At 41.1% G+C, this 23324-nt stretch overlaps 1 protein-coding gene across 2 annotated transcripts in view; it reads left to right on the forward strand.

Moving 5' to 3' along the window:
- SARNP (SAP domain containing ribonucleoprotein) overlaps window positions 1-21272 on the forward strand; it is a 49780-nt gene extending 28508 nt beyond the window's left edge. For both annotated transcript variants that reach the window (XM_069585063.1, XM_069585062.1), the window contains 2 exons: window positions 16414-16503; window positions 19955-21272. In XM_069585063.1, coding sequence (XP_069441164.1) covers window positions 16414-16503; window positions 19955-19996 — 132 coding nt within the window. In that variant the 3' untranslated portion in view covers window positions 19997-21272. The remainder of the gene's footprint in view (window positions 1-16413; window positions 16504-19954) is intronic.
- Window positions 21273-23324: the final 2052 nt, after the last annotated feature.

Below are 23324 nucleotides of genomic sequence, written 5' to 3' on the forward strand. Positions count from 1 at the left end.
GATAAGAGTTAAGTTAATTAGTTTATTTGTGGCTGCACTGGGTCTTCATTGCTGCTTGACCTTTCTCTGGTTGCGGCGAGCAGGGGCTCCTCTCTGGTTGTGGTGCACAGACTTCTCATCTTGGGGTCTTCAGTAGTTGTGGCTCTCAGGCTCTAGAACACAGATGAGAGCCTGTAGCAGTTGTGGTGAACTAGCAGAGATAGTAGTTGTGGTGCATGGGCTTTATTGCCCTATGGCATGTGGAATTTTCCCAGACCAGGGATTGAACCTGTGTCCCCTGCATTGGCGGGGAGAGTCTTAACCACTGGACCACGAGGAAGTCCAAGAAGAGGAAGTATTGTTTTTTTAAGTAACTTTTTTTTCCTAGAGCTAAGTGTCCTGGACCTAGATCCTAAAATTGCAACCAGCTACATTTTCTGTAACAGTTGTTGGGTTCAAAGTGTTGTGTTTAACAGTTCTCTATCACCAGAAATGATTTGCAACCTAGTATTTGGTTGGCCAGAGGTTAGTGATACGATAAAATTTGTATTTATGGAACAACCAGATTAGCACAGTTATGTTCACTTCATCCTGGGGTCCTGGGGTCCAGTATAGCCTCCTCTGTAATTTGGTCATCTGTCTTTTAAGTTTTACAGTTCTTTCGGCACAGATACGGTACAAATAATGGAGGTTAGTAGGTGGTGTGGAAATACCGCCTCTTCATCCTAGTTTCCTAGAAGGGGCAATAAGAGACCCACCTCCTATTGTCTCATTGCATAGAGTTTGTGTTTCCTTGATCCAGCTTGAGGTTCTTGTTGCATCCTGTTTTCTCTCCAGTAGATTCCACTGCAGACCAGTGGATATGATAGAATCTGTGAGAGGAGTGAGCATAGTGTTTGTGACAGATTTTTTTTTTTTAACTGTCATAATCTGACCATCTCCAGCATATTATAAATTTGAGAATGTTGAATATCTGCTATCCTTCCTAGGCTGATTTCTGCTTGACAGCTCATGTATTTCAGCTTTTAGGTCCACAAGTATACTGTATTCTTTCCAGGTGGCTCAGTGGTAAAAAGTCTGAGATGCAGGAGACGTGAGTTTGATCCCTGGGTCAGGAAAATACCTTGGAGAAGGAAATGACAACCCACTCCAATATTCTTGCCTGGGAAATCCCATGGCTAGAGGAGCCTGGCAGGCTACAGTCCATGGGGTCGCAAAGAGTGGACATGACTTAGTGACTAAACAACAACAGTATACACATTAGGCAATACACAGAAACTTAAAGAAGTCTGGCTCCCCACTCCAGTCATCTTCCCTCTTTCCCCTGCTCAAGAAAGGCCTGTCCGTTCATGTTTCTAGCTCAGGTCTCAGTGAATAGAATCCTATTGGTTTAGGATAATAGGAAGTGACAGGGCAAAGAATGGCACTGGCATTTATAGACATTTTTTACACAAGAGGCTGTAAATTGTCCCTTCCAACTCTTTGGACTATTAGAGGATAGAATGGCATGCCTTTTCTCCTATAAGCCTCATAGTGACTCTGGGCTGAGAAACCTCCTACCCCCTCAAACAATACAAAACCCAGATAAATAACCTCTGCCTGGTTGGTTCTGATTGATCACCAGCTAAGTTTTCAGTCTTGTGCTTGACTGGTTGTGTTTTTTCTTTTTTTCCTTTCAGTTAGTTTTCCAAGCCTCCTAAGAGAAATAATGTTTAGATCAGTCCTCTTAGTGAAGGACTTGGCCTGGCATGTAAGAAATTCATCTCTCAAAGGAATGGATAAGGGAAATAGGTGGGAAGCCAGCTCAGTTAATATATGATGGTCATAGTACATTAAGTCTGGGCTTAGAAATATGTTATTAACTGATGTAGCTGATTTGAATGGATTATAGTTTTTGTTTGTTTTCAAACATTAACATGTTTGGAAAAGTGAAAATTGATGCTTTAGGAAGTTGCAGAAAATCCAACTAGGTAAATACTACAAAGAAACAAAAATATCTGGCCCAGGCACTAAGCAGAAAACTGGGGTGTGGTTTATATTTTTCTCCCTTCCTGACAGTGTGAGGGGCATGTTATGGCATCTTGATTCTTGATTAGTAATAGTAAATATTGATGTTAGTACATCTTCCTTTCTTTTCTACTAAGATATTACTGAGTTTTCACTGCTTGTAGTTCTTCATATAGATAACTGTCCTAATGAGTTATCTTAAGGGACCTGTAAACCCTAAAGGCTACTTTTTCCATATTTGTGGGTTTTGCCAGTTTTCTTTACTGTGAATATTCTGTGTTATACAGTTTCAGGGTATAAAAAGCTTGAAAACAAATATTCCTCTACTGACTATCTTCTTGTTGCTGAAGCTGGTAGCTGGAAGAATCTTAGGTGGCTGCAGTGATAAGTTTCATGAATCATTTGTATAATTCTTTATTTTTGCTCACTGTTGGTGGGGATGAACCACTTCAGAATGAGAGAGATATTGAACCTGCCTTGTTTTTGAGGAACTTGTCACTGAAATGTGTTGAGATATCAAAGAGAAAGTTGGGACAAAGAGTCAGTTCCAACTATAAGGGACTTGTAGCAGTGTCTTGTAGTATACAGACTTCATTATGGCTTGTCTCCATTCATGCTCTTCTGGAAGGCCTATTTGATTCTATCACGATTCCCTTCTACCATCTGAAAAAAATGAATGTCTGTTTCTCCCTTTCAGCAGTTGGGTTTTGATATAGAGGTTAGTCAGTTGGATATGGAGAGAAGGAAGTTCACACTATAGATTTAGAATTTTAGGGAATTCCCTGGTGGTCCAGTAGTTAGGAGTCCACGCTTCCACTGTCGGGGGCCTAGGTTCAATCCTTGGTCAGGGAACTAAAATCGCACAAGCCGCATGACATGGCCACCAAGAACAAAAAGAAGAATTTGGTCACCAGCCTTCTCAGAGTTTATAATTGGGATTTGTTAGAGTTTAGGCATGTGTATACAAACCCTTTCCCAAAGGAAGGATTCCCTGGGGGTTTAGTGGTTTAAGGCTCCATGCCTCCAATGTAGGGGTCATGGTTCAATCCCTGTTTGAGAAGCTAAGTAAGATTCTATGTGCCACACAGCATTCCGCCCCCCTCCCCCCCCCAAAAAAAATGCAAAGGAAGAACTGTGGGACAGTGCATATGACATTGAAACTATAAGAGCTCTGAGAAACCATAAGCTATGGTGAGGAGTTTAGTAGGATATTTTTTTTTTTTTTAAGAAATAAAAGATTTGATCCCAGGATAAGTTGGGAAAGTAGCATGCTGAGTAGGCTTGGATTCTTTCTATCCACATATACTTAAGCAACAGTAATTGGGCCAAGTGCCAACTTAATCCTCTATTTCCTTTTCTCAGGGTGCCCCATGAGATCAAGAAAAATGCAGGTAGTAGGATTGTAGATAGAAAAAATGTCAGTATAGATCCTCTCAGGCATTGATAAAGGGCTTTGGGGGAAAATTTACTTCCCCTCATCCTCCATCCTAGATTGTCAGTTTCCCAAAAAATGCTTCTTCCACTTGAAAAATTATATTATTTTAACATATTAATCAACAAGAAAAGATAAGAATAGGTTATATATTAGAAAGAGATGGCAGTTGAGAGTGGCTGTCAAGAGAAGATGAATTTCAGAAAAGCAGAGACTAACCCCACGTAGTCCTCAGCATCTCCGGGAGCTTTTGGGGCCCAGCCAAAATCTAACCAATCCTTCAAATCCCCTTCTAATTCATAATAATTTTAAAATAAATATTTGTCTTTTTTTTCTTCTGCCTCCTCCTTTAAGATAAAAATACATGCTGCTTCTATACCCGTCCATTTCTATACCCGTCCATTGGAACGAACCTTGAGGGAGTGGTAAAGGAGCTGTTTAAAGAGGAAACAATAGGGAAAACTCTCTGACCTCAGTTTATCCCCTCATCTGGTTCTTCATTTGTCCCTGCTGAGGAACAGAACTTGTCTTTTGTCTGTAACACAAATACATCTTTACCTCCCTCCTTCCCACTTCCCCCCCAACCCGCTCTTCTCACTCCCTTCTATTATGGTTCCAATCAATGATGTCATTATGTGTGCCATTCAACTGCTGTTGAACCACTTGGCTATAGGAATTTGGAAGAGCAAGGAGGCAGAATGGAATTTTTCTCCTGCCCAGGACTGTTGAAAATGTATTCTAGTTTTAACTAGAGAAATAGGAGTCAAGTTTTTCTTTGCTCAATTTCTACCTTCCCTCTGTGCCCTAAACCTCAGACAGATACTTTTTGCCTGGCTGTGGATGAGAAGAAAATTGTGGAGAAATGTTAGGAGTATAAATTGAGTATTTTAGAGGAAAAACTTTAAAAATTGGGGGGAGCAAGATGAAATTTTTGGTGTTATGTCAACATTTATGGCTGTTTTGCTCTGTTCACTGTAAATTAGATTTTTGAGAAGTTTCTAATAGAGGGTTATACTTCCCTAAGGTACGTGGAATCTTGTACCATTTCACTTTATTTTTCTCTTATTTCATTCATCTAATTTGAACCCAAAGAACTAGAGGTATGAAAGTTTGTAGTAAGGAAAAACTCACTGTCTTTTTTATTTCCTATGGTTGATACCCCACCCCCACTAATGTCTTCGCATTCCTTCTTCTAACATGTCAGAACTGATGACTTTGATAAAAAACAAGTTTTATGCCTCTCTGTGGTCCCCCTTAGTCTTTGCCCCAGGAGTAAACAAACTCTGTAAAAGGAGGGGAATACTACGTTCTTTTGAGTCTGTTTTACTTTTAAATATCTTTAACTGTTTTTGCCAACCAAGTTCTTGAGGTGAGATCATTCTCTGAATACCAGTTTTTAATTTTTATTTACTAAAAAAATTTTTTTGGCTGTGCCTCACAGCACATGTCGTCTTAGTTCCCCAACCAGGGATCAAACCTATGCCCCCTGCAGTGAAAGCACAGAGTTTTAACCACTGGACCACATGGGAAGTCCCTGAGTGCCAGTTTTTTAAAAGGTGCCACTCTTAGTAGCGTAAGATTTTTAAAACCCATCTGTAAATCATACCTGATTGTATGTCTAGTTGTATGTCTTAATTTTGGGGTGACCAGTAAGCTAGCCTGGCTGTCTTAAGCAGAGTAATGGGTGTCCAATCTCTCTATGCCTGCTCATTCAGTCCTTTCTGATTCTTTGCAACCCCGTGGACTGTAGCCCACCAGGCTTCTCTTCATGGGATTTCCCAGGCAAGAATACTGGAGTATTTTGCCGTTTCCTTCTCCAGGGGCTCTTCCCAACCCTGGGATTAAACCCGTCTCCTGTATTGGCAGGTGGATTCTTTATCATTGAGCCACCTGGGAAGCCACAGATACTCTCCCCAGCTCTGGGGAAATGTGAACTAACTGTCTGAATCCAAATCTGTCAGTCTTTCAAAATCTGTATGGAAGGAAAAAGTGTGGGGTGATGTTTGTTTGTTTGGTGGAGATTTTGATATGTGTTTATGTTATTAATTCTTGGGAGGATACGTAATTTTAGTGTTTAGAAGTTCTTCATGATGAGAGAGCAGTAGCATTATAGGGAATGTTTAAGATGTATTTTAATACTTGAGTAATACTGTTTGTTGGGTAGACATTGCTAAGGAGTGGTAACATTTTAAAGAATACAAATGGGTTTGATTCAGGTAAGGTTTGATAATTACATAGCTCATTTTCTTATGTACTCACCAAAATAGTAAAGTTGCTTTTTATGCCTGAGAGCTGAATCGGGTCAAAGAAAATCCTATGGATTTTGGAGTTGGGAATGGGAATGAGAGAGAACATCAGATCATGAGATGTTTTATAGGAGGATCCTTGGTAGTGATGTTTGCAAACTACAAAGACCCTGTTTTTAATGAAATCTAAAGGTCCGTCTAGTCAAGGCTATGGTTTTTCCAGTGGTCATGTATGGATGTGAGAGTTGGACTGTGAAGAAAGCTGAGCGCCGAAGAATTGATGCTTTTGAACTGTGGTGTTGGAGAAGACTCCTGAGAGTCCCTTGGACTGCAAGGAGATCCAACCAGTCCATTCTAAAGGAGATCAGTCCTGGGTGTTCTTTGGAAGGAAAGATACTAAAGCTGAAACTCCAGTACTTTGGCCACCTCATGCGAAGAGTTGACTCATTGGAAAAGACTCTGATGCTGGGAAGGATTGGGGGCAGGAGGAAAAGGGGATGACAGAGGATGAGACGGCTGGATGGCATCACTGACTCGATGGACATGAGTCTGAGTGAACCCCGGGAGTTGGTGATGGACAGGGAGGCCTGGCGTGCTGCGATTCATGGGGTCGCAAAGAGTCAGGCACAACTGAGTGACTGAACTGAACTGAACTGAACTGAAAGTCCCTTGTTAAGATTTAGAAAATGTTAGCTTCTTTCCTCCCGTCCCTTTCCTTTATTACTCTTTTCTCATATTTTTAAAGATAATATTTTAACCCATTACCTTCTCATCCCCGGAGCAGATTGTTGGGACAGATATAGAAATGCATTAATCCCTAGCAGTGAAGATACCTTATTGAGAAGGAGATCATATTTGAAATGCTTGGTGTCTGGGTATTAGAAAGTATTTATTGGGTGGGAAGTTTATTGAGGTATAGAGTAGAGGAGGCAGTTTTAGAATTTTTACCGTCCTGTTCATGCTTGGGTGTGAAATGTTTCAGGAGGAAGAGCAACTGGAAATGAACAGATCTGCACGATGAGAGGTTTTATATGATGGATCTCTTTAGTGCTCTAAATGAACAAGCAAAACATGAGTCTTAAGACAAGAGCATCTGTTCTGTCTGTTCTCCACTTCATTGAAACTTCCTCTGTATCAGTTCTATAGAAAAAAACAAAAACAAAACCTTTGTGTGCCTGAACCTGTTGGCCTCTCTCTCTTCCCCACATGCCTGAGGTGTTCCCTGATCTTGTTTTGGCATGTTCTTCCTGTATGGAACTGCACTGGTAAGAGTGTCTGCTCCTCTGTTTCAGTTCTAAGAGGGCAGCATGACTCGTGTCTCTTAGAGTCAGCTGTGATTCCTTTCATTTTCCCTTCACATTCCTGCAACTGAGATAACCTGTTTGTAGGAAGCAAAAGCTTTTTTGGAAGGTCCCTAGTACTTTGGGGGAAAATTTGGAGTGGACTAGCCGCCTTATTTGGTTTTGTGAGGTTTTGCTGATGGGGCTGGGAGATTGGGGAGTTTTTGTTTGCTTTGTTTTGTTGATCTGTATAGTCTCAAAGCTATTTGCAATTACTCCCAACTGTTGCTGCATATAACAGTTACCAGGGGTCTCTTACAGTTCCCTAGGCTCTTCCTTTTGAGATTCAGATTTATTAAGTTGGGGTAAAGCCAGAAATCTGTCTTTTAAAGTATCTCCGGTGAAAAGAAACTGTTTTCCTAGTGTTCACTGTAAATTTTTGAATGCTCAGGTAACTGTTGTCCTTCATTCTCCATGTATTTTGGTTAAGACAGAATTCACTTCCCCTCAGAAGTTTTTAGCTTCCCTCTACTGACTTCTTGACATTTCTGCCAAGCTCTGCATCACTTAAGAGCAGCAGCTTCCTGACTTTTAAGTGAGGGAGGTTGGGATTTTAATAGAAATTTGGCTTCCAGGGGTCTCAAGTGTGAAGCCTTCATTTATTCCATGTTCCTTGCTTTGTCCTACAGTCAGCTAGAGCAAGACCGAGACGACCTCCTCGGGGGTTAGAGAAGAGTGGGGGTTGGAGAAGCTTGATTTGGACAAGAGAAAAAGTGATGGGAGCTGGTGACTCAGGAGAGTATTTGGTTCTGAGCTCTACCGGGGCTTTAGATACTGTAAAGATACAAGGAGATAAAGTTCCTGGTCATCTCTACTTCTGGTGTAACTTTACAGTTTTTGGCACCCTTCTGGCCCTAGAAAGTTGATTCTGATCTTAATAGCTAAAAGATTGTTGAGAGTAAGAAAGATTGTAGTATTGGGAGATGTGTTTTGTGTATGTGTGTGGCAGGCAGTATTGGAGTATCTCTCTACTCTGTGTGTGCTAAGATCATGGCATTCCCTCTGCTAGTCCAGTCCTTCACTTTTAGTCCTGCTTAGGCTCTGTGCATTGGTCTTTAGGACCACCTCAAGTTCTGTGGACTGACTGGCATAAAGGCTCAGGAATAAACATGTTCAAATGAATCTCAGAAACTGGGGCAGGGAGGTGACAGCTGTGTGTTTAAGCATTGAAGTGTTTTCTGAGAGAAAAACCATCAGTTGCTGTCACTCACTCTGAGTATGAAATTAGAAGCCCACTCACCCTGGAGTGTTTCATAACCTTTACCTCTGGGAAGTCAAGGCCATGTCATTATTAATCTACCATTGCCTGAAAGCCCCCAGGCTCTGCTTTTCATCCTGCCATCAGTCACATGGCAGTGAAAGTGAGGAAAGTCACCAAAAGGCTCCTGCTTTCCTTTTTGCCTTACTCTTACCTTACATTGGGGTGCTTCCCTGGTGGCTCAGAGGTTAAAGCGTTTGCCTCCAAAGCAGGAGACCCGGGTTCAATCCCTGGGTCGGGAAGATCCCCTTGAGAAGGAAATGGCAACCCACTCCAGTATTCTTGCCTGGGGAATCCCATGGACGGAGAAATCCATGAGGTTGCAAAGAGTCTGACAGGACTGAGCGACTTCACCTTCACCTACCTTAAATTCCCTTGGAAAATCGGATTGGCCTGAGAACTGTTAACATCTTACTGTGGTAATTCATTTACAAAAAGAGGCAGTTATTTGGGTTTTTTGCAAACTGTGATCCTCATTGCTCACTATCAGCCTCCTTTCCATCACTCCAAGGAAAAGACTTCTGAGAAAATAACTGCTAAAGAAGGATTTTTAAAAAGTGGCATGGTTTAGGTCCTGATGGGACTATACATGAGACTCTTACCTTGAACAGTGTTGGATGTGAACAATAGCTCAGTCTTTAAGACAGCTATAGGAGAAGGGCCAATTCCAACTCAGCAGTACCTCAGCTTCCCTGAAATGCCCCTTTCTACTTGTAAGGATATATCTGGCTGAATTTAGATTGGAATTTCTGCTTCTCATACACAGTATAAGAAGGGATGATGTGAGTGAGCTGACCAGAAAAAAATACCTGGCTTGGTTAATTATTTTGGTTGCCTATCAGGGTAGTAAGGATATCTCTTATTTGAATTCAGTAAGTTCTCTTGCTTTGTGTTTTAGAATTTTCTGAGTTCAGGTTCCCTACATAAGCCTGGGTTATATTTGGGTCACTGTTGTTTTGTTTCTCCTAGTTTCTCTCTATGATCCAGAGTGACATCGGTAATAAGATTGAAAAAGGTGAATGCTTTTAACACAGAGCCCATGGGGTGCTAAATTAAGTCAGAATGGACACTTTTTGGTAGAGCAACACAGTAAATTTGAAACAGTATTCTTTATTGGATTCAGGATAAAATTAGTAAGTTTTGAAAAATGTTCACTGGAATTTGAATCTTGAAGACACGGGTTTTGTTTGGAAGATAGAGCTGGAACTCCATTTGGGTAGAGGTTTTATCTTTGGTACTTTTTGTCATAAAAAGAGGCAATCACTTTAGAAAGCATCTATGATATTCAGGCTGCCAGTTGTTGCAGCTGGTCCTCCACTTGGGACTTAATTTCTGGCTGTGGTATATACACCGTGAAAACATTGACAGGAACTCTTAATTTAAAAATTCTAGGACTTCCCTGGTGATCTAGTGGTTAAGAATCCACTTGCCAATGTAAAGGACACAGGTTCAATCCCTGATCTGGAAAGATGCAGCATGCTGTGGGGGCGACTAAGCCTGTGGGCCATAGCTACTGAGCCTGAGCTCTAGAGCCTGGGAATTGCAACTACTGAAGCCTAGAGCCAGTGCTCCTCAGCAGGAGAAGCCAGCGCAGTGAGAAGCCCGCACACGGGAACTGGAGAGTAGCTCCTGCTCTCCACAGCTAAAGAAAGCCTGCACACAGTAACAAAGACCTCCTGCAGTCATAAATGAATAAATAAATTATTTTTAAAAAATGATAAACTTCTAGCTATAACCTTGTACTTCCTTCGCCTTTCTTTTTCCTTCTTGGGACATTGAGGGGTTTTTTTGTTTTTTTTTTTTTTCTAAATTAATCCCATTGTATTTAGAGAGGAATGAATTCTTCAAGGACCGGTAACAACCCTGTGACTAACTGTATTTCATCTTATCTATTAAGTTCCAACTCAGGATCTGGGTGTTTGATCTCCATCTCTCTCTCTCTCTTTTTTCCGCCCCCACCCCCACCCCCCAGGCCTCAGCAGTGAAAGCACTCTGTCCTAATCACTGAACTGCCAGGGAATTCCCTGATCACCATTTCTCCTTTTTTGAATTTGTTTATTTGGCTGCACCAAGTTGTGTCGTGCTGAATCTTTAGTTGCAGCATGTGGGAGCCCTGACCAGGGATCAAACCAAGGCCCCCTGCATTAGGAGCAGAGTAGCCACTGGACCACCAGGAAAGTTCCCCTGATCACCATCTCTTGATATCTCCTGTTTCTCTCTCACCTCAATACTTCTGGCCCCTCCTTTCTGAATAGAAATATTTTCAAAACCACTTGCCAGGGACAGGCCATACATTTTACTCCAAATTTTATAGCAGTCAGTACAAAGAAGAAAACAAAATTACACTTGTTTACAGTGATTACCAGGGCTTCCCTTGTGGCTCTGGTAAAGAATTCGCCTGCCAGTGCAGGAGGCGAGGGTTCAGTCCCTGTGTTGGGAAGCTCCCCTGGAGAAGGAAATGGCAACCCACTCCAGTATTGCCTGGGAAATCCCATGGACACAGGAGCCTGGCGGGCTACAGCCCATGGGATCGCAGAGAGTCAGATGCGACTTAGCAACTAAACAACAGCAACAGGGTTCAAAATAAAAATTAACAAGTTGCTCATCAAAAGCGTAATTATTATGGGCCTGGGATTCAGAAAGAAAAATTCCCCATGGATCCTCACAGTGCAGTAATATAATGAACAACGGCACACATCTTTATAGTCACTCAGTTGTGAATTTATAAGTCCTGTGAGGTTAAGGATCTTTTTTTTTCCTTACTCATCTTTTATTCTCAATGCCAGAACATTGTCTGACCCAAAGTAGACTCTCAGTGGATATTTGAATGACTAGTGGATGAATGGTTTAATTTTATAGTTTCAGTGTTATTGACGATGTTGATAGAAACTGATGTGTAATTTATGAAAGCATTTCCTCAAGGGCCTTGAGAGCACCTGGAATTGGGTCTATAGCGTTAGAGGTCAAATCCTTGCTCAGTTCCCTTGGACCTGACTTTATATAGATATCTGTTTTGGTAGTCATTAATTGTTAGGGATGATGAAATCAGTAAAGCCTGGTAGCATAAATTTTCTTTTTTTAGGGTCCCAGGAAGAGAAGATGTAATAGTACCTGATGGAGAAGACTGGTTTTGCTGAGTTCTGTTCTGCTACACTTAACCCTAACTCTGATCCTCTGTTCAAATATCATTTGCCTTGCAACTAAAGGAAATTATTTTGTCATGTTGATAGTGAGTCTGATTCTTAACAACTTTTTTTTTTCTTTTCTAATTTTTATTTATTTATTGTCTACACTGGGTCTTTGTTGCCCTGTGCCAGCTTTCTCTAGCTGTGACAAGTGGAGGCTACTTTTGTTGCAGTGTGTGGGTTTCTCTTGCTGTGGAGCCCAGGCTCTAGGTGTACCAGCTATAGTAGTTGCAGCACACGAGCTCAGTAGCTGCAGCATGCAGGGCCTAGAGCTCGGGCTCAGTAGTTGTGGTGCATGAGCTTAGTTGCCCTGTGGCACATGGGATCTTCTTGGACTAGGACTGGAATGGGACTCTTAACCACTGGACCACCTTTTAATAGCTTCTGATGACTTCACTTCTAGTGTAGAAGAAGGACGTTAGCTTCAGAATGCTGCTGATGGTCTCGAACTTTGTTTCAAGGACCAGAAAGAAGCAGTTGAAATAATGCCTAACATTTATTGAGTATCTATATGGTAGTTCCTATGTACTAAGCATTGTCACAGATATAATTTGTACCTTGGGGTGATCTGGGATGTCTCAGTCTTTCATATCCATTGTACAAGGATTATCCAAGGATTTGCCAGATATGAAAGAGAAACAGGAAGAAAAATGAATTTTGAAAAGTTGAAGATGTCTTCTAAAGAGTTCAGTTTGAAACTATCTTATTCCATGATGGAAAATGCAGATAGTGATTCATGAAAGCATTTGGCTTTATTGAATATATATCATACTTAGTGCCTTTTGCTGCTTATATGGGCTGTCTCCTCTTTCACACAATTCTCTTTTTTTTATCTCCAAGCTTTTTAAAAGAAAAACAAGGCAGTTATTGGGAGATGTGAGTGAGGATCGTGTGTGCTAAAGTTATTGACGTCAGGCCAATAAAAGTCTTGAATGAGAAAATGGGGAAGTGAGGTGGATCAATCAGTCCAATGCCTGTGTTTAGTCAGTGAGGACACGTTTGTCTTCTGACTTAGGATGCAAGTTGTGTTTTGAGTTTTCACTTGATAGCAAATAAGGGTGCTTCAGACTTCAGTACTATTCAAGAGCATGCCTGGAAAGAAAAAGAATTTGTTAGTTGTTGAAGGTTTGTGGGAGGGAAGTAGGGGAGGGATGAAGAAGGGAAAGATTTGCAAATGCATATGACACTGAGCTGCCTGCAGATGCACCCCTTTTATGCACTTGAGCATGGCCTGGGGGAGCATTGGCCTGATGAATGCAGAGAGAGATGCATTTTGATAGATGTAATTTCCCTCAGATGGGTCTCACCATCCCACGAATCAAAACCTGTCAGCAAGGAGCTAAAGATGGAGTGAAGTTTATTGTACATTTGTTGCCATGTGACACCGTCACGCTAGAAGGGTCAAGTGAGAGAGATCATTAGAACTGTGTTGATTTACTGGGCCTGTTGTGCACTTTCCCTGCAGCGCAAGGAGGAAAGAGGCTTTAGGAAGGGAGCTGAGGGGCACTGGGTAGGGAAGGAAGAGCAGGCATGCACAAAATAAGTAAAACCCCCACTGGTCTCTGCGGATGAGGTGTGTACAGACTGTTCATAGGGGAATGAACTTGTTTCTAATTTCGGTTAACTGGCTATTCCATATGTTGAACTGCATGAAAAGAATTGGCCTGGAGGCTTAATAAAATGGTTTGTTCATCTACAATGTTCTATAGAGATTCTCATTTTGAAATTTCCATTTATATCTCTTATTCACTTTTAGTAGTGGTAGATAAAATTAAGAAAAACTTCCTAGTGGTTCTGGTAAAGAAAAATATAGTGAGGCCTGTGTTCATTGGAACCCCTAATTCTTTTCATGCAGTTCAACATATGGAATAGCCAGTTAACCGAAATTAGAATTCCACCCCCTCACCTTAAAGCCCCTGGTAGATTTGGAGCAGATGCTCTGCCTGGATCTCCAGGAGAGGCACCAAAGGATTAAAAAAGGGATCCCAAGGGAAAATCCATAACTAGCCTTAGTGGCTAGAGAAATATATCTGCTCAACATCACACACCCTTCTTTTTTCTTCCCTCATTCTTTCCTCACCTTGGAGCTCAAAAAGAAACGGAGGAAATTTAATTTAAAAGTCAAACTCCCATTCTGGGATATACCAGAGTAGAGAACCAGAGGAAAAAATGTCCCACACATTCCAACTGGACACAGACTTTGTGAAGAGAATGGGTCTATGGTTTGTGCTGAGAGAATAGCTAGGTTTCAGCAGTAATATCTCCCTCTGTGATTTGAACTTGCTGAAATATCCCTGTGAATTGTGAAAGTCCCTCTTTCACGTGTGACTCTTTGCGACCCCATGGACTATACAGTCCCATGGAATTCTCCAGGCAGGAGTACTGGAGTGGGTAGCTGTTCCCTTCTCTGGAGGTTCTTCCCAATCCTGGGATTAAACCCAGGTCTCCCACATTGCAGCTGACCCACTAGGGAAGCCTGAAGTATCCCTAGCACTGCATTGATTGGAAAAAATCCTGTGGTGGTAGTTCAACAAGATACGGTCTAGTCCTGCCTATGCCCAGAAAGGCTATGTTCAGTTCAGTCGTGTCTGACTCTTTGTGACCCTATGAATTGTAGCACACCAGGCCTCCCTGTCCATCGCCAACTCCCGGAGTTCACCCAAAATCATGTCCATCGAGCCAGTGATGCCATCCAGCCATCTCATCCTCTGTCGTCCCCTTCTCCTGCCCGCAATCCCTCCCAGCATCAGAGTCTTTTCCACTGAGTCAACTCTTCACATGAGGTGGCCAGAGTATTGGAGTTTCAGCTCTAGCATCAAACCTTCCAAAGAACACCCAGGACTGATCTTGTTTAGAATGGACTGGTTTATTTCCCCTAAAGCTGTTTCCTGCTTGGCCTGGAGGCTTAATAAAATGGTTTGTTCATCTACAATGTTCTATAGAGATTCTCATTTTGAAATTTCCATTTATATCTCTTATTCACTTTTAGTAGTGGTAGATAAAATTAAGAAAAACTTCCTAGTGGTTCTGGTAAAGAAAAATATAGTGAGGCCTGTGTTCATTGGAACCCCTAATTCTTTTCATGCAGTTCAACATATGGAATAGCCAGTTAACCGAAATTAGAAACAAGTTCCTTTGAGAAAATGTTAAGTATGAGACTACTAATTAGAGTCCTTTCCCTAGATTCCTGGTTATGAAGTAGAGGCATCTGGTTGGTAGAAAGGGGATGTGATCTTAGCATTGAGCTAAGGGTCCTCGTGATCCTTCTTCCCTTGGAAATTAAGCACTACTTCCATTCTGCTACTATTCTTCCAAAGAAATGCTTATGTGAGATACCTGAGGTTTTGGTAAAGTTAAGAAGTAGGTTCTCGAGTAAAATGGCTTGGGTTCCACTACTGGCTCTGCTGCTTAACTGTTTGTGAGACTTGGGCAAGTTAAATCTCTCTAAACCTCAGATTTCTTACCTATAAAATGACCTACTATGTATGTCATAGTACCTGTTATCTTTAAGGTTGTTAAAACAGCTAAATGAAATATTGCATGTAAAGAACTTCATATAGTACCTGGCACATAGTGAGCACCCACACCCGAATAATAGTGGCTATAATATAATCATGATTATTTTAATTTATGATTATTAAAGACAAGAATACTTTTTTCCTTCGAACTTGGCCCAGTGTTTTACAGTAGTTTAGATTACACTAATTATATGCCCACTGTGGATTTGCTGATGGTTATAATGAAAAAGGCAGACAAATATATGTAGGCAGTATTCTGTTCTACTAATACACTGTGATTAAGTGATGATAACTCATGTGTAGGATTCTTCAGTTCTTCAATAGCTACCAACTTTTCTTAGCTTCTCTCTTCCTTGCTAGAAGGCAGGTACAGCACAAGGGAGAAAATGAACGTTTCTCAAGCTGAAAGAACCAAAGTAAGACTGAGAAAGTAGTCCTGACTACTGTTTTCAGAGAACTGGGCTAGTTAGACAGATTGAACACAGAAAGCTGTTTAGCTCCCTTGCTTTTGACTAGGAGAAGGTTCCTCAGTGGAACAAAGACAACTCCATTGTTGGGCTTGAGAGTAAAGGTATTTTAAAAGTTGTTGTGTTTCTGTAGCTCTCTTGGTTGCCTTTCATTTTGACTCTGGTTTTTGGGACACTCAGAGACACATACTGCAGGAATATGAACTTTTTTAGGCTTTTTTTTTTTTTTTTTTTAATCCAGCTCTGAAGCACCACACATAAGCTCAAAGTTTGTTTCAACACTTTTAACCTTACCTTCTTTGGTTACCTTTTGTAAATAAGGTCAAAGAAACTGTCCTGGCCCATGATGAGAATGTTATGTGTCTATGGAGTAGAGGGTCTCCTGGGATATCTGAGAGGATAGGATCTTTGTCTAGATATGTTAAGTTCTAGAATATGCTTTTAGGGGTGAAGAAATACCCAGGAAGGCCACCTACTTTTAGATGTTTCTAATCTTAGGACTGGGCTTTTGATTACTGGTGACAGGCTATGAGAAGAAGGTGGAACAGGAAAAAAAATAACTGTTAAAGTTGGATAAAGTGGCAGAGTTTAGGTCCTGATGGGAATATAATATATATGAGATTCTGATATTGAACAGTGCTGGATATGAATAGTAGCTTTAAAATGCTATAGGAGAATTGTTGTTTTAGTCGCTAAGTCGTGTCTGACTCTTTTGTGACCCCCTGGACTGTAGCCCGCCTGACTTCTCTGTCTATGGGATTTCCCAGGCAAGAATACTGGAGTGGGTTGCCGTTTTTAGTCATTCTAGGGACAGTATGCTATATGCTAGCTTGTTCAGTTTCCTGTTTTTTTCTGTTTCTTTGATCCTTAGTTCCTAACACAAGGTTGGCCAGCGTATAATCAATAAATTATAATTTCACTGGTATTTATCTTGTGAACGGAGGCTAGCTTGTTTCAACCCTTTTCTTTGTCCCTGAACAGTCAGAGGATGACGAAAAGCTGAAAAAGAGGAAGGAGCGGTTTGGGATTGTCACAAGTTCAGCTGGAACAGGAACCACAGAGGATACAGAGGTAAAATATACCTGGAATGCTTCACCGGGCCTTTGAAAGGAAAATGAAGACAAACAGAATGGAGAAACGTTTTATTTCCCTGCTACTTCTTAGGTGCCTAAATGACAAGATTTTTGGTTCTTTGCTTGATATCTGTTTTCTGGATAAAGTGACCCTACTGAACTCCAGCAGTATACTTTAGTAATTTACTGTTAGAGCCAGTTAACCTAGTAGGAAAGAGCACAAGATTTTGAATCAGGTAAACTTGGTTAAGTGACCGTGCCACTTAGTATTACAATATATTACGTATAAGTTATAGTAACTTTTTGAATCTCAGGTTCATCATCTGGAAGGGGGGGATAGTAAAAGGTACCTCGAAGCAGGATTTTAATCATGAAGTGATTCTGCATAAAATGTTTGACAGTGTTTGTCGTATTGTTAATTATTTAGTAAGTAGCGATATTTCTTAATAATCTCCAAGCAGATTTCTTTCATTATTTAATGCCACCATATTCAACCCAGACACAGATATCAATGTGCCTAACTTGCCTCTGAAATAGGACAGTTGGGCTCAAATGGGACTTTTTTTTTTTTTTAATTTGTTTTTGGCTGCATTGCACTGCATGTGGGATCTTAGTTCCTTCACCAGGGGTTGAACCCACACCCCCTGCAATGGAAGCACAGTCTGTAACCACTGGACCACTGGGGAAGTTATCAAATGAGACTTCTTGTTATTATCATTTTCTTTACAAATGGTTTGTGAAAATGAAAGAACGGCTTTTGTTTGTCAGGACGTACACATCCATATACTGGCATTCTTTAGAGTAACATTCATTGAGACCGAGCACTGGCAGACTGCTCAGGGCATTGACGGACAATAATCATTTGCTGGTTTGAGAGTATCTATAATAGAAACCAGGTGTCAGCAAAGGTGTACATGAACAGTTAAAATAATGATAGAAACTTCTTAGCTGATGAGGAATTTGAAATGTTGCTTCTTCCATTTAATCCAAATGTATTTTTTTCCATCTATCTCTAGAGATGACCTCTTTAAATCTGTTACCTTACACACTCAAAATCTTAGGGTCCCTATGAATAAACATCAGAGTCAGTTTTGTAATAAACCGTGAAAATTTCAGAATCAGATCAGTTTACATTCTTCAATAAGAAAAAACTAAGAGTTTGCATTCTTTGTGCTGCTAATTCAAAAGAAAGCATTACCTGTTGTAAGTAAATGTCTGCCTGCTTGCTGGCTTGCCAGGATGAGCTAGAAATAAACTTAGACTTGTTTTAATTCTGGTTAAAATTACCCCCTCTTTGGGACTTTCCTTGTGGTCCAGTGGTTAAGAATCTGCCTGCCAGTTCAGGGGACATGGGTTTGATCCCTGATCTGGGAAGATCCCAACATGCCACAGAGCAACTAAGCTGGTGCACCTCAACAACTGAAGCCCACGTGCCTAGAGCCCACGATCCACTCCAAGAGAAACCTCTGCAGAGAAAAGCCCATGCACTGCAGCTGGAGAGAAGCCCCTCCTCACTACAGCTAGAGAAGTACATGCATGTAACAACAGACTGTGCTGCCTTCAGTAAATTAATTTTAAAAAATCACTCCCTCTTTGCTAAGAAAACTATTGTTAAACCAGGCATGCTCACTGAGTTGGTACATTTGACCTCCAAGATAGGGCAGATGAGGATTTCATTGAGTAGAAAAGAATAATGGCTTTTATTGGGAGAGTTAGTGTTTGTAAGGGAGTAGTAATGTTTGAGGCTAATGGAGTTTATATGAACCAGATGACTTTAATTTGATTCCAGAGAATTGTATCAGTAATCCAGGTGCAGTGGGCTGGGCTTGTATGCACTCTACTTTTTTTTTTTTTTGGCTATGTACCATACAGGATGTTGAGTCTTAGTTCCCTGACTAGGGATTGAACCTATGCCCACTGCATTGGAAGCGTGGAACCTTAACCACTGGACCACCAGGGAAGGCCCACTCAACTTTTCTTTCTTTCCCCTTAGAAAGCAGAAAATTAATGTATTCCAAAAGATGGCAGAAATAAGAAATCCATCCTGACAATAGTATAATATATTAAATACATTGGTATAATTCTGGTGGGACAGATTTTCCCTCTGAACGTGTTCTCCTACTGACTGCCCCACCAGAGTCTGTCATACAACAGGTTTTAACCACTGCTGATTCTTACGTTGTGAGCAGACAGGAGCCATCTTCAAATCCACAGATTCCAAGGAGAGAGTAATGTTATTTCTCAGAAAAACAGCACTTTCAATCTTGGAAGAGGGCATAAACATTTTATAGAAACAGTACAGTTTAGATTAAATAGGCATATCCATCAAAGTGTAAAAAAGGTAACAGGAAAAAAATACCGCATTGTAAAATAAGATATTCAAATGTTGTGTGAACGTTTAAGGCAGCTGATGGCCAAAGTGGCTGTGTTAGGGAAGGTAGCTTGGATATGGAGGTGATTTTACATCGAGAGGAGTTCTCTTCCTGACCTCAGTGACTGAGCACTGGCAAACAGGTCTTCTTCCTCGAGGCCAGTGATACTTGAGGTACCAGATGGTTTCATTTTTCAACTATGGTCTAAAGAGAGGGTTGAGTTGAGCCAGAACTGCAATCAGCCAGAAGAGGTAGCGGCATACTGAACAGATCACCAGCATAGTGATGGTAACTCCTCGGTTGGGACCTTTAGGGATGAACCAGAACACCAGGAAGCCAACAAAGCCCAGAAGAGGCTCATCACTATCAGCTTTCCTTTTTAATCTAAATTAAACCTCTGGGAATGGAATTTTGGGAAAGCCCCTTCTTTGCTGGGGATAGTGGTTAGAGTGAGAACTCGTACTGTTTCGTGAGTCACTTACATAAGAAAAATATCTTTCTCTTCCTCTACCCATTTTGTGCCCTCTCTCCAACACTGACTCCTTTAAGAGATCCATGTTGGGGCGGCCCCCACTCCTCATTTATTCTGTTATCATTGAAGATTTATATGTCTTTCTATGGATTTGGAGGCCTAAGAAATAGTTGCTGATTGGGCCTAATTGCCCAGAAGGGCATCCGCTTCACATTCTCCATGATACAGTGTTGGTCAGCCTTTTGTCCTTTGAAATTTTCCATTTCCCCACTTACTGAAAGACTTTCCCCAGCCTGTTGAAGGATCCATTGTTTCCAGGCTAACTTGCTGTACAGCTGAGTGGCCCTCTCTCCTTTTGGAATCTTGGCTTTTCTAGCACTGTTCTCTTCTTCTTCCTCCCCCACAACCCCCACCACCTTCCACCAAACTGCCCTAAGTGGATAACTGGAGAGATTTAGACATTAAATCTCTGGCTGCCGGTTTAAGTGTGGCCTTCCCTCCTTCTTGGACCTTGTGATAGTCCGTGTGAATTTGGATTAAAGCAGCCAGGAACCTGAGCCACTGTTGTCTTGCAATCTAATTTTTTTCTTCTTGCTTCTTTATAGGCAAAGAAGAGGAAAAGAGCAGAGCGCTTTGGAATTGCCTGATGAAAAACTTTTGATGCTTTCTGTTCTCCAGTGGTTTCCACCTCTTTGACTTCCTGGTCACATATATACCTAAATGCACAGTTATGTGCCTAGGTCCTGCCTTGCAATGAGGGAGCATGTACCCTGGGTACATCTGTGAACTCCAGCAGCAGTTTGACTTATTGCAGTTCCAACTTTAAGGGTTTTGTTGTTGTGTTGTTGTTTTTTAATTATTATTTTGCTTGTTAATAAAAAAAAATAGAAAAAAGAACAATGTGTTTTCTCAGGTGCTCCTTTGAGTTCTTAGAGCCAGATTAGACCAGATAAGGAGATACTCACCAAATATTATAGAGAATTAGCAATAATGCCTTTATCCTTTAGAAAAGAGAACGAGGAAAAGGATTGAGTATGTGCCTTTAAGCCTATTTATTTCCTTCTCTCATACTCACAGGCATCCTTTTACTTCTTTATTCTCCATGAAGAGGCCAAGTTTCACCGTGAATCTTTGCTTCAACAGGTTGAAATGACCCATTAGAATAAAATACAATGGTGTAAGTTTTAGAAGGTGCAAAGTATATGAACACTTGGGTTAGAGATTAGTAGTCTATTACGGAATGGAGTGCAGAGTGCCTATTCTGGAGTCCAGAAAGGCCCTAATTTCAAGAGTGACTTAACTGGTTGCCTTTGAAGCCAACATGTGGAATCCTGTTGGTTATGCAGTTCAGGAAAGCAGTTTGGCCGGGTACCCCTTAGAACTAGAAGAAAGTATGTAGGGATTCAGAGTATGACAGGATGTCAGAGGTGTTAAAAATTATTGCCTAGATTGTTGGGAACATGAGCTGTAGACTAGAGCCTTCTATTTTCTGATCAAGCCCTACGCTAGTTTAGTTTGTCTTCTGTTGCAGAAATATGCTTTTGCAGTTTTGGTGGCAGTTTTTCTTGGATATTACTAAAATCCATTTTCCTTGCCAAGCCTCCTACTAGGATTTGGCTCTCCCTAAGCAGGGCTGCTTATTTGCATTTGAATTTCATGTAGATCTGAGACCTGATGCTTAATCTTTTTGGACATGTTGGTATAGGGTTTCTCCTTTTAATCTTTAGTACTATACATCTATATAAGGTTGGGGTTTGTTTGGGTTTGGGTAGTAAAACTTAAGAACCTGGCACCTTACCTGAAGACTTTGGTTTCATGACCAGATCTCATGTTGCTGTGGTGTAATTAATTCATTGTTCCCGTTTCTACTAACACCTCTGTCTGGTTTTATAATTAATAGAAGAATGATGTTTGATCACCTTCCTAACAAGAACCTCTTTCCACAAAGTCTCTTTGGTTCCTGGAGGACAGGGACCTAAGTTTAGATGCTTTAGGAAAACTGGTGTCTTGGGGAGCAAATGTAAAGACTGCCCATTTGTTGTGAATTTTGCCCCATTCTAAGACTTTGGAGAAATGTGCAAATGGGAAGGTTGAGTAAACTTCCTCCTCTTCTCTCTTGGACTCTACTGTCTGCTTCCCTTTTCTTTAGGCCCTGATCCTAAAGCTAGCTTTTCCTCTTTTACTCTCTGAAAACGGAACCACAGAGAGAATTAGTTCAGTTTTGTATCTTTACAGAGATTATAGATTCAGTAAGGGTTTTCTACCCAAAATAAGAGGTAAAAGAATAGAGCAGATGCTCATAAAGAAGAGTGGAGCGGTAAGTCCTTCAGAAGTTTTCTTCACTTTGTCTCCTTATCCTCTGTAATGTTCCAGAAAGGTATTCAGACTCTGCACCCCATCCCCTGTCCCCAGGATTCTCTTCCTGAAGCCTAATCATTTTTCTCCATACTTAACTCACTTTCCCCATATTTTTGACACAGCTATGTATGAAAGTCGCTCAGTCATGTCTGACTTTGCAACTCCATGGACTCTACAGTCCCTGGAATTTTCCAGGCCAAAATACTGGAGTGAGTAGCCGTTCCCTTTTCCAGGGAATCTTCCCAACCCAGGGATAAAATTCAGGTTTCTTGGATTGCAGGTGGATTCTTTACCAGCTGAGCTACCAGGGAAGCCCAGAATTGCTCATCAGGCTTATGTGGGTTTTTTACTAGCCCTTTTCATCCTGTTCCAGCAGCTGTTCTTATGTTGATCAGAAGTGTCTCACCTCCAAGTCTGATCACCAAATCCTCCTCTTCCTGTCTCACTGTAATCATTCCATATATACTTTTCTGAGCATGACTAGTTCAGGATCCCTATGATTTTTACTAATTCAGTCCTAAAATAGTAAGCCCTTTGAGAAGCAGAACAGGCATCCAGCCTTGCAGTTCTTTATCTGGGATCCAAGTACCCTTCCTTCCTATCTTCCAGTCTCTTTAGTATGGCTAATCCAGGATCCAGATGTAGTTGGCTAACTCCAGGCTGCTTTTCCCTGTTTTGAAGCTGACATTCTCTGCATACCTGGAAGCTCTTAATGAGGGAGTCTATAAAAGATAGGGAGAGAGCCAGCTTCCTCCGCTGTAAATCTGCACCTTTTTATGGTTCTCTAGGATCATTCTGTTTTTCTCCACCATCACTATAAACTGCCCTTCCCCCCACCCCAAATCCTGGGAATTTACTTCTGAAGATACAAGGCTAGAAGCTTCTGTGGGGGCGAGGGCTATTATAAGGAAGGAAGATGGGGATAACAGCACTTCTTGGTGTTGAGTTCTGTTGTCATGTCTGACATGAGAAACAGATCAGGTGGAAGGAAAGACCTAAAATAAGAATATAAGGATGTATTCTATAATAAATGTTTTTCCCTGTTCTCTTTCATGAGGACCCCCTGACAGTATCACTCATCTCTGATTATTGGACGCCACCAAAATCTAATGTCCCCCTCTCTTGCAACATGTCAACACACTCTTCTTATATTTCCTTCCAAAGGGACTGAAAAATACCAAGTTTTGCGATTTTGGACTTCCATTGAGCCTAAAGTACTTCCAGCTTTCTCTTTATTTCTTTTCCTTTCTCAGTTACCCCTGCCTTTTTCTATCTCTCATATCACTGTTAATAGAATGAAATATTGTATAGCAACTACTTCAGTATAATTCCTTGTTCTGCCACACTAGCTCAACTGGCTCCAAGACCCTGGGCAAATTATTTAATCATCCTTGACTCTTCAATTCTGTGCCAATAGCAACCTTATTGTGAAGGTTGCTGTGAGAACTGATACTGTCATATTTATGTAAGGAGCATAGTTTGCTTATCATATATTGTAATCATTCAATAATTATTAGCTCTTAATTTTACTTGGTGATTTATAGTAGAACTTTCTTTTTCCTGAATAAGTTACAGCTAGAGGGTAGGGGGCTGAGTGTACTAGTTTGAGAGAATGTA

Source organism: Ovis canadensis, chromosome 3, assembly GCF_042477335.2.
Source record: "Ovis canadensis isolate MfBH-ARS-UI-01 breed Bighorn chromosome 3, ARS-UI_OviCan_v2, whole genome shotgun sequence".
In the NCBI taxonomy this organism is placed as follows: Eukaryota; Metazoa; Chordata; class Mammalia; order Artiodactyla; family Bovidae; genus Ovis; species Ovis canadensis.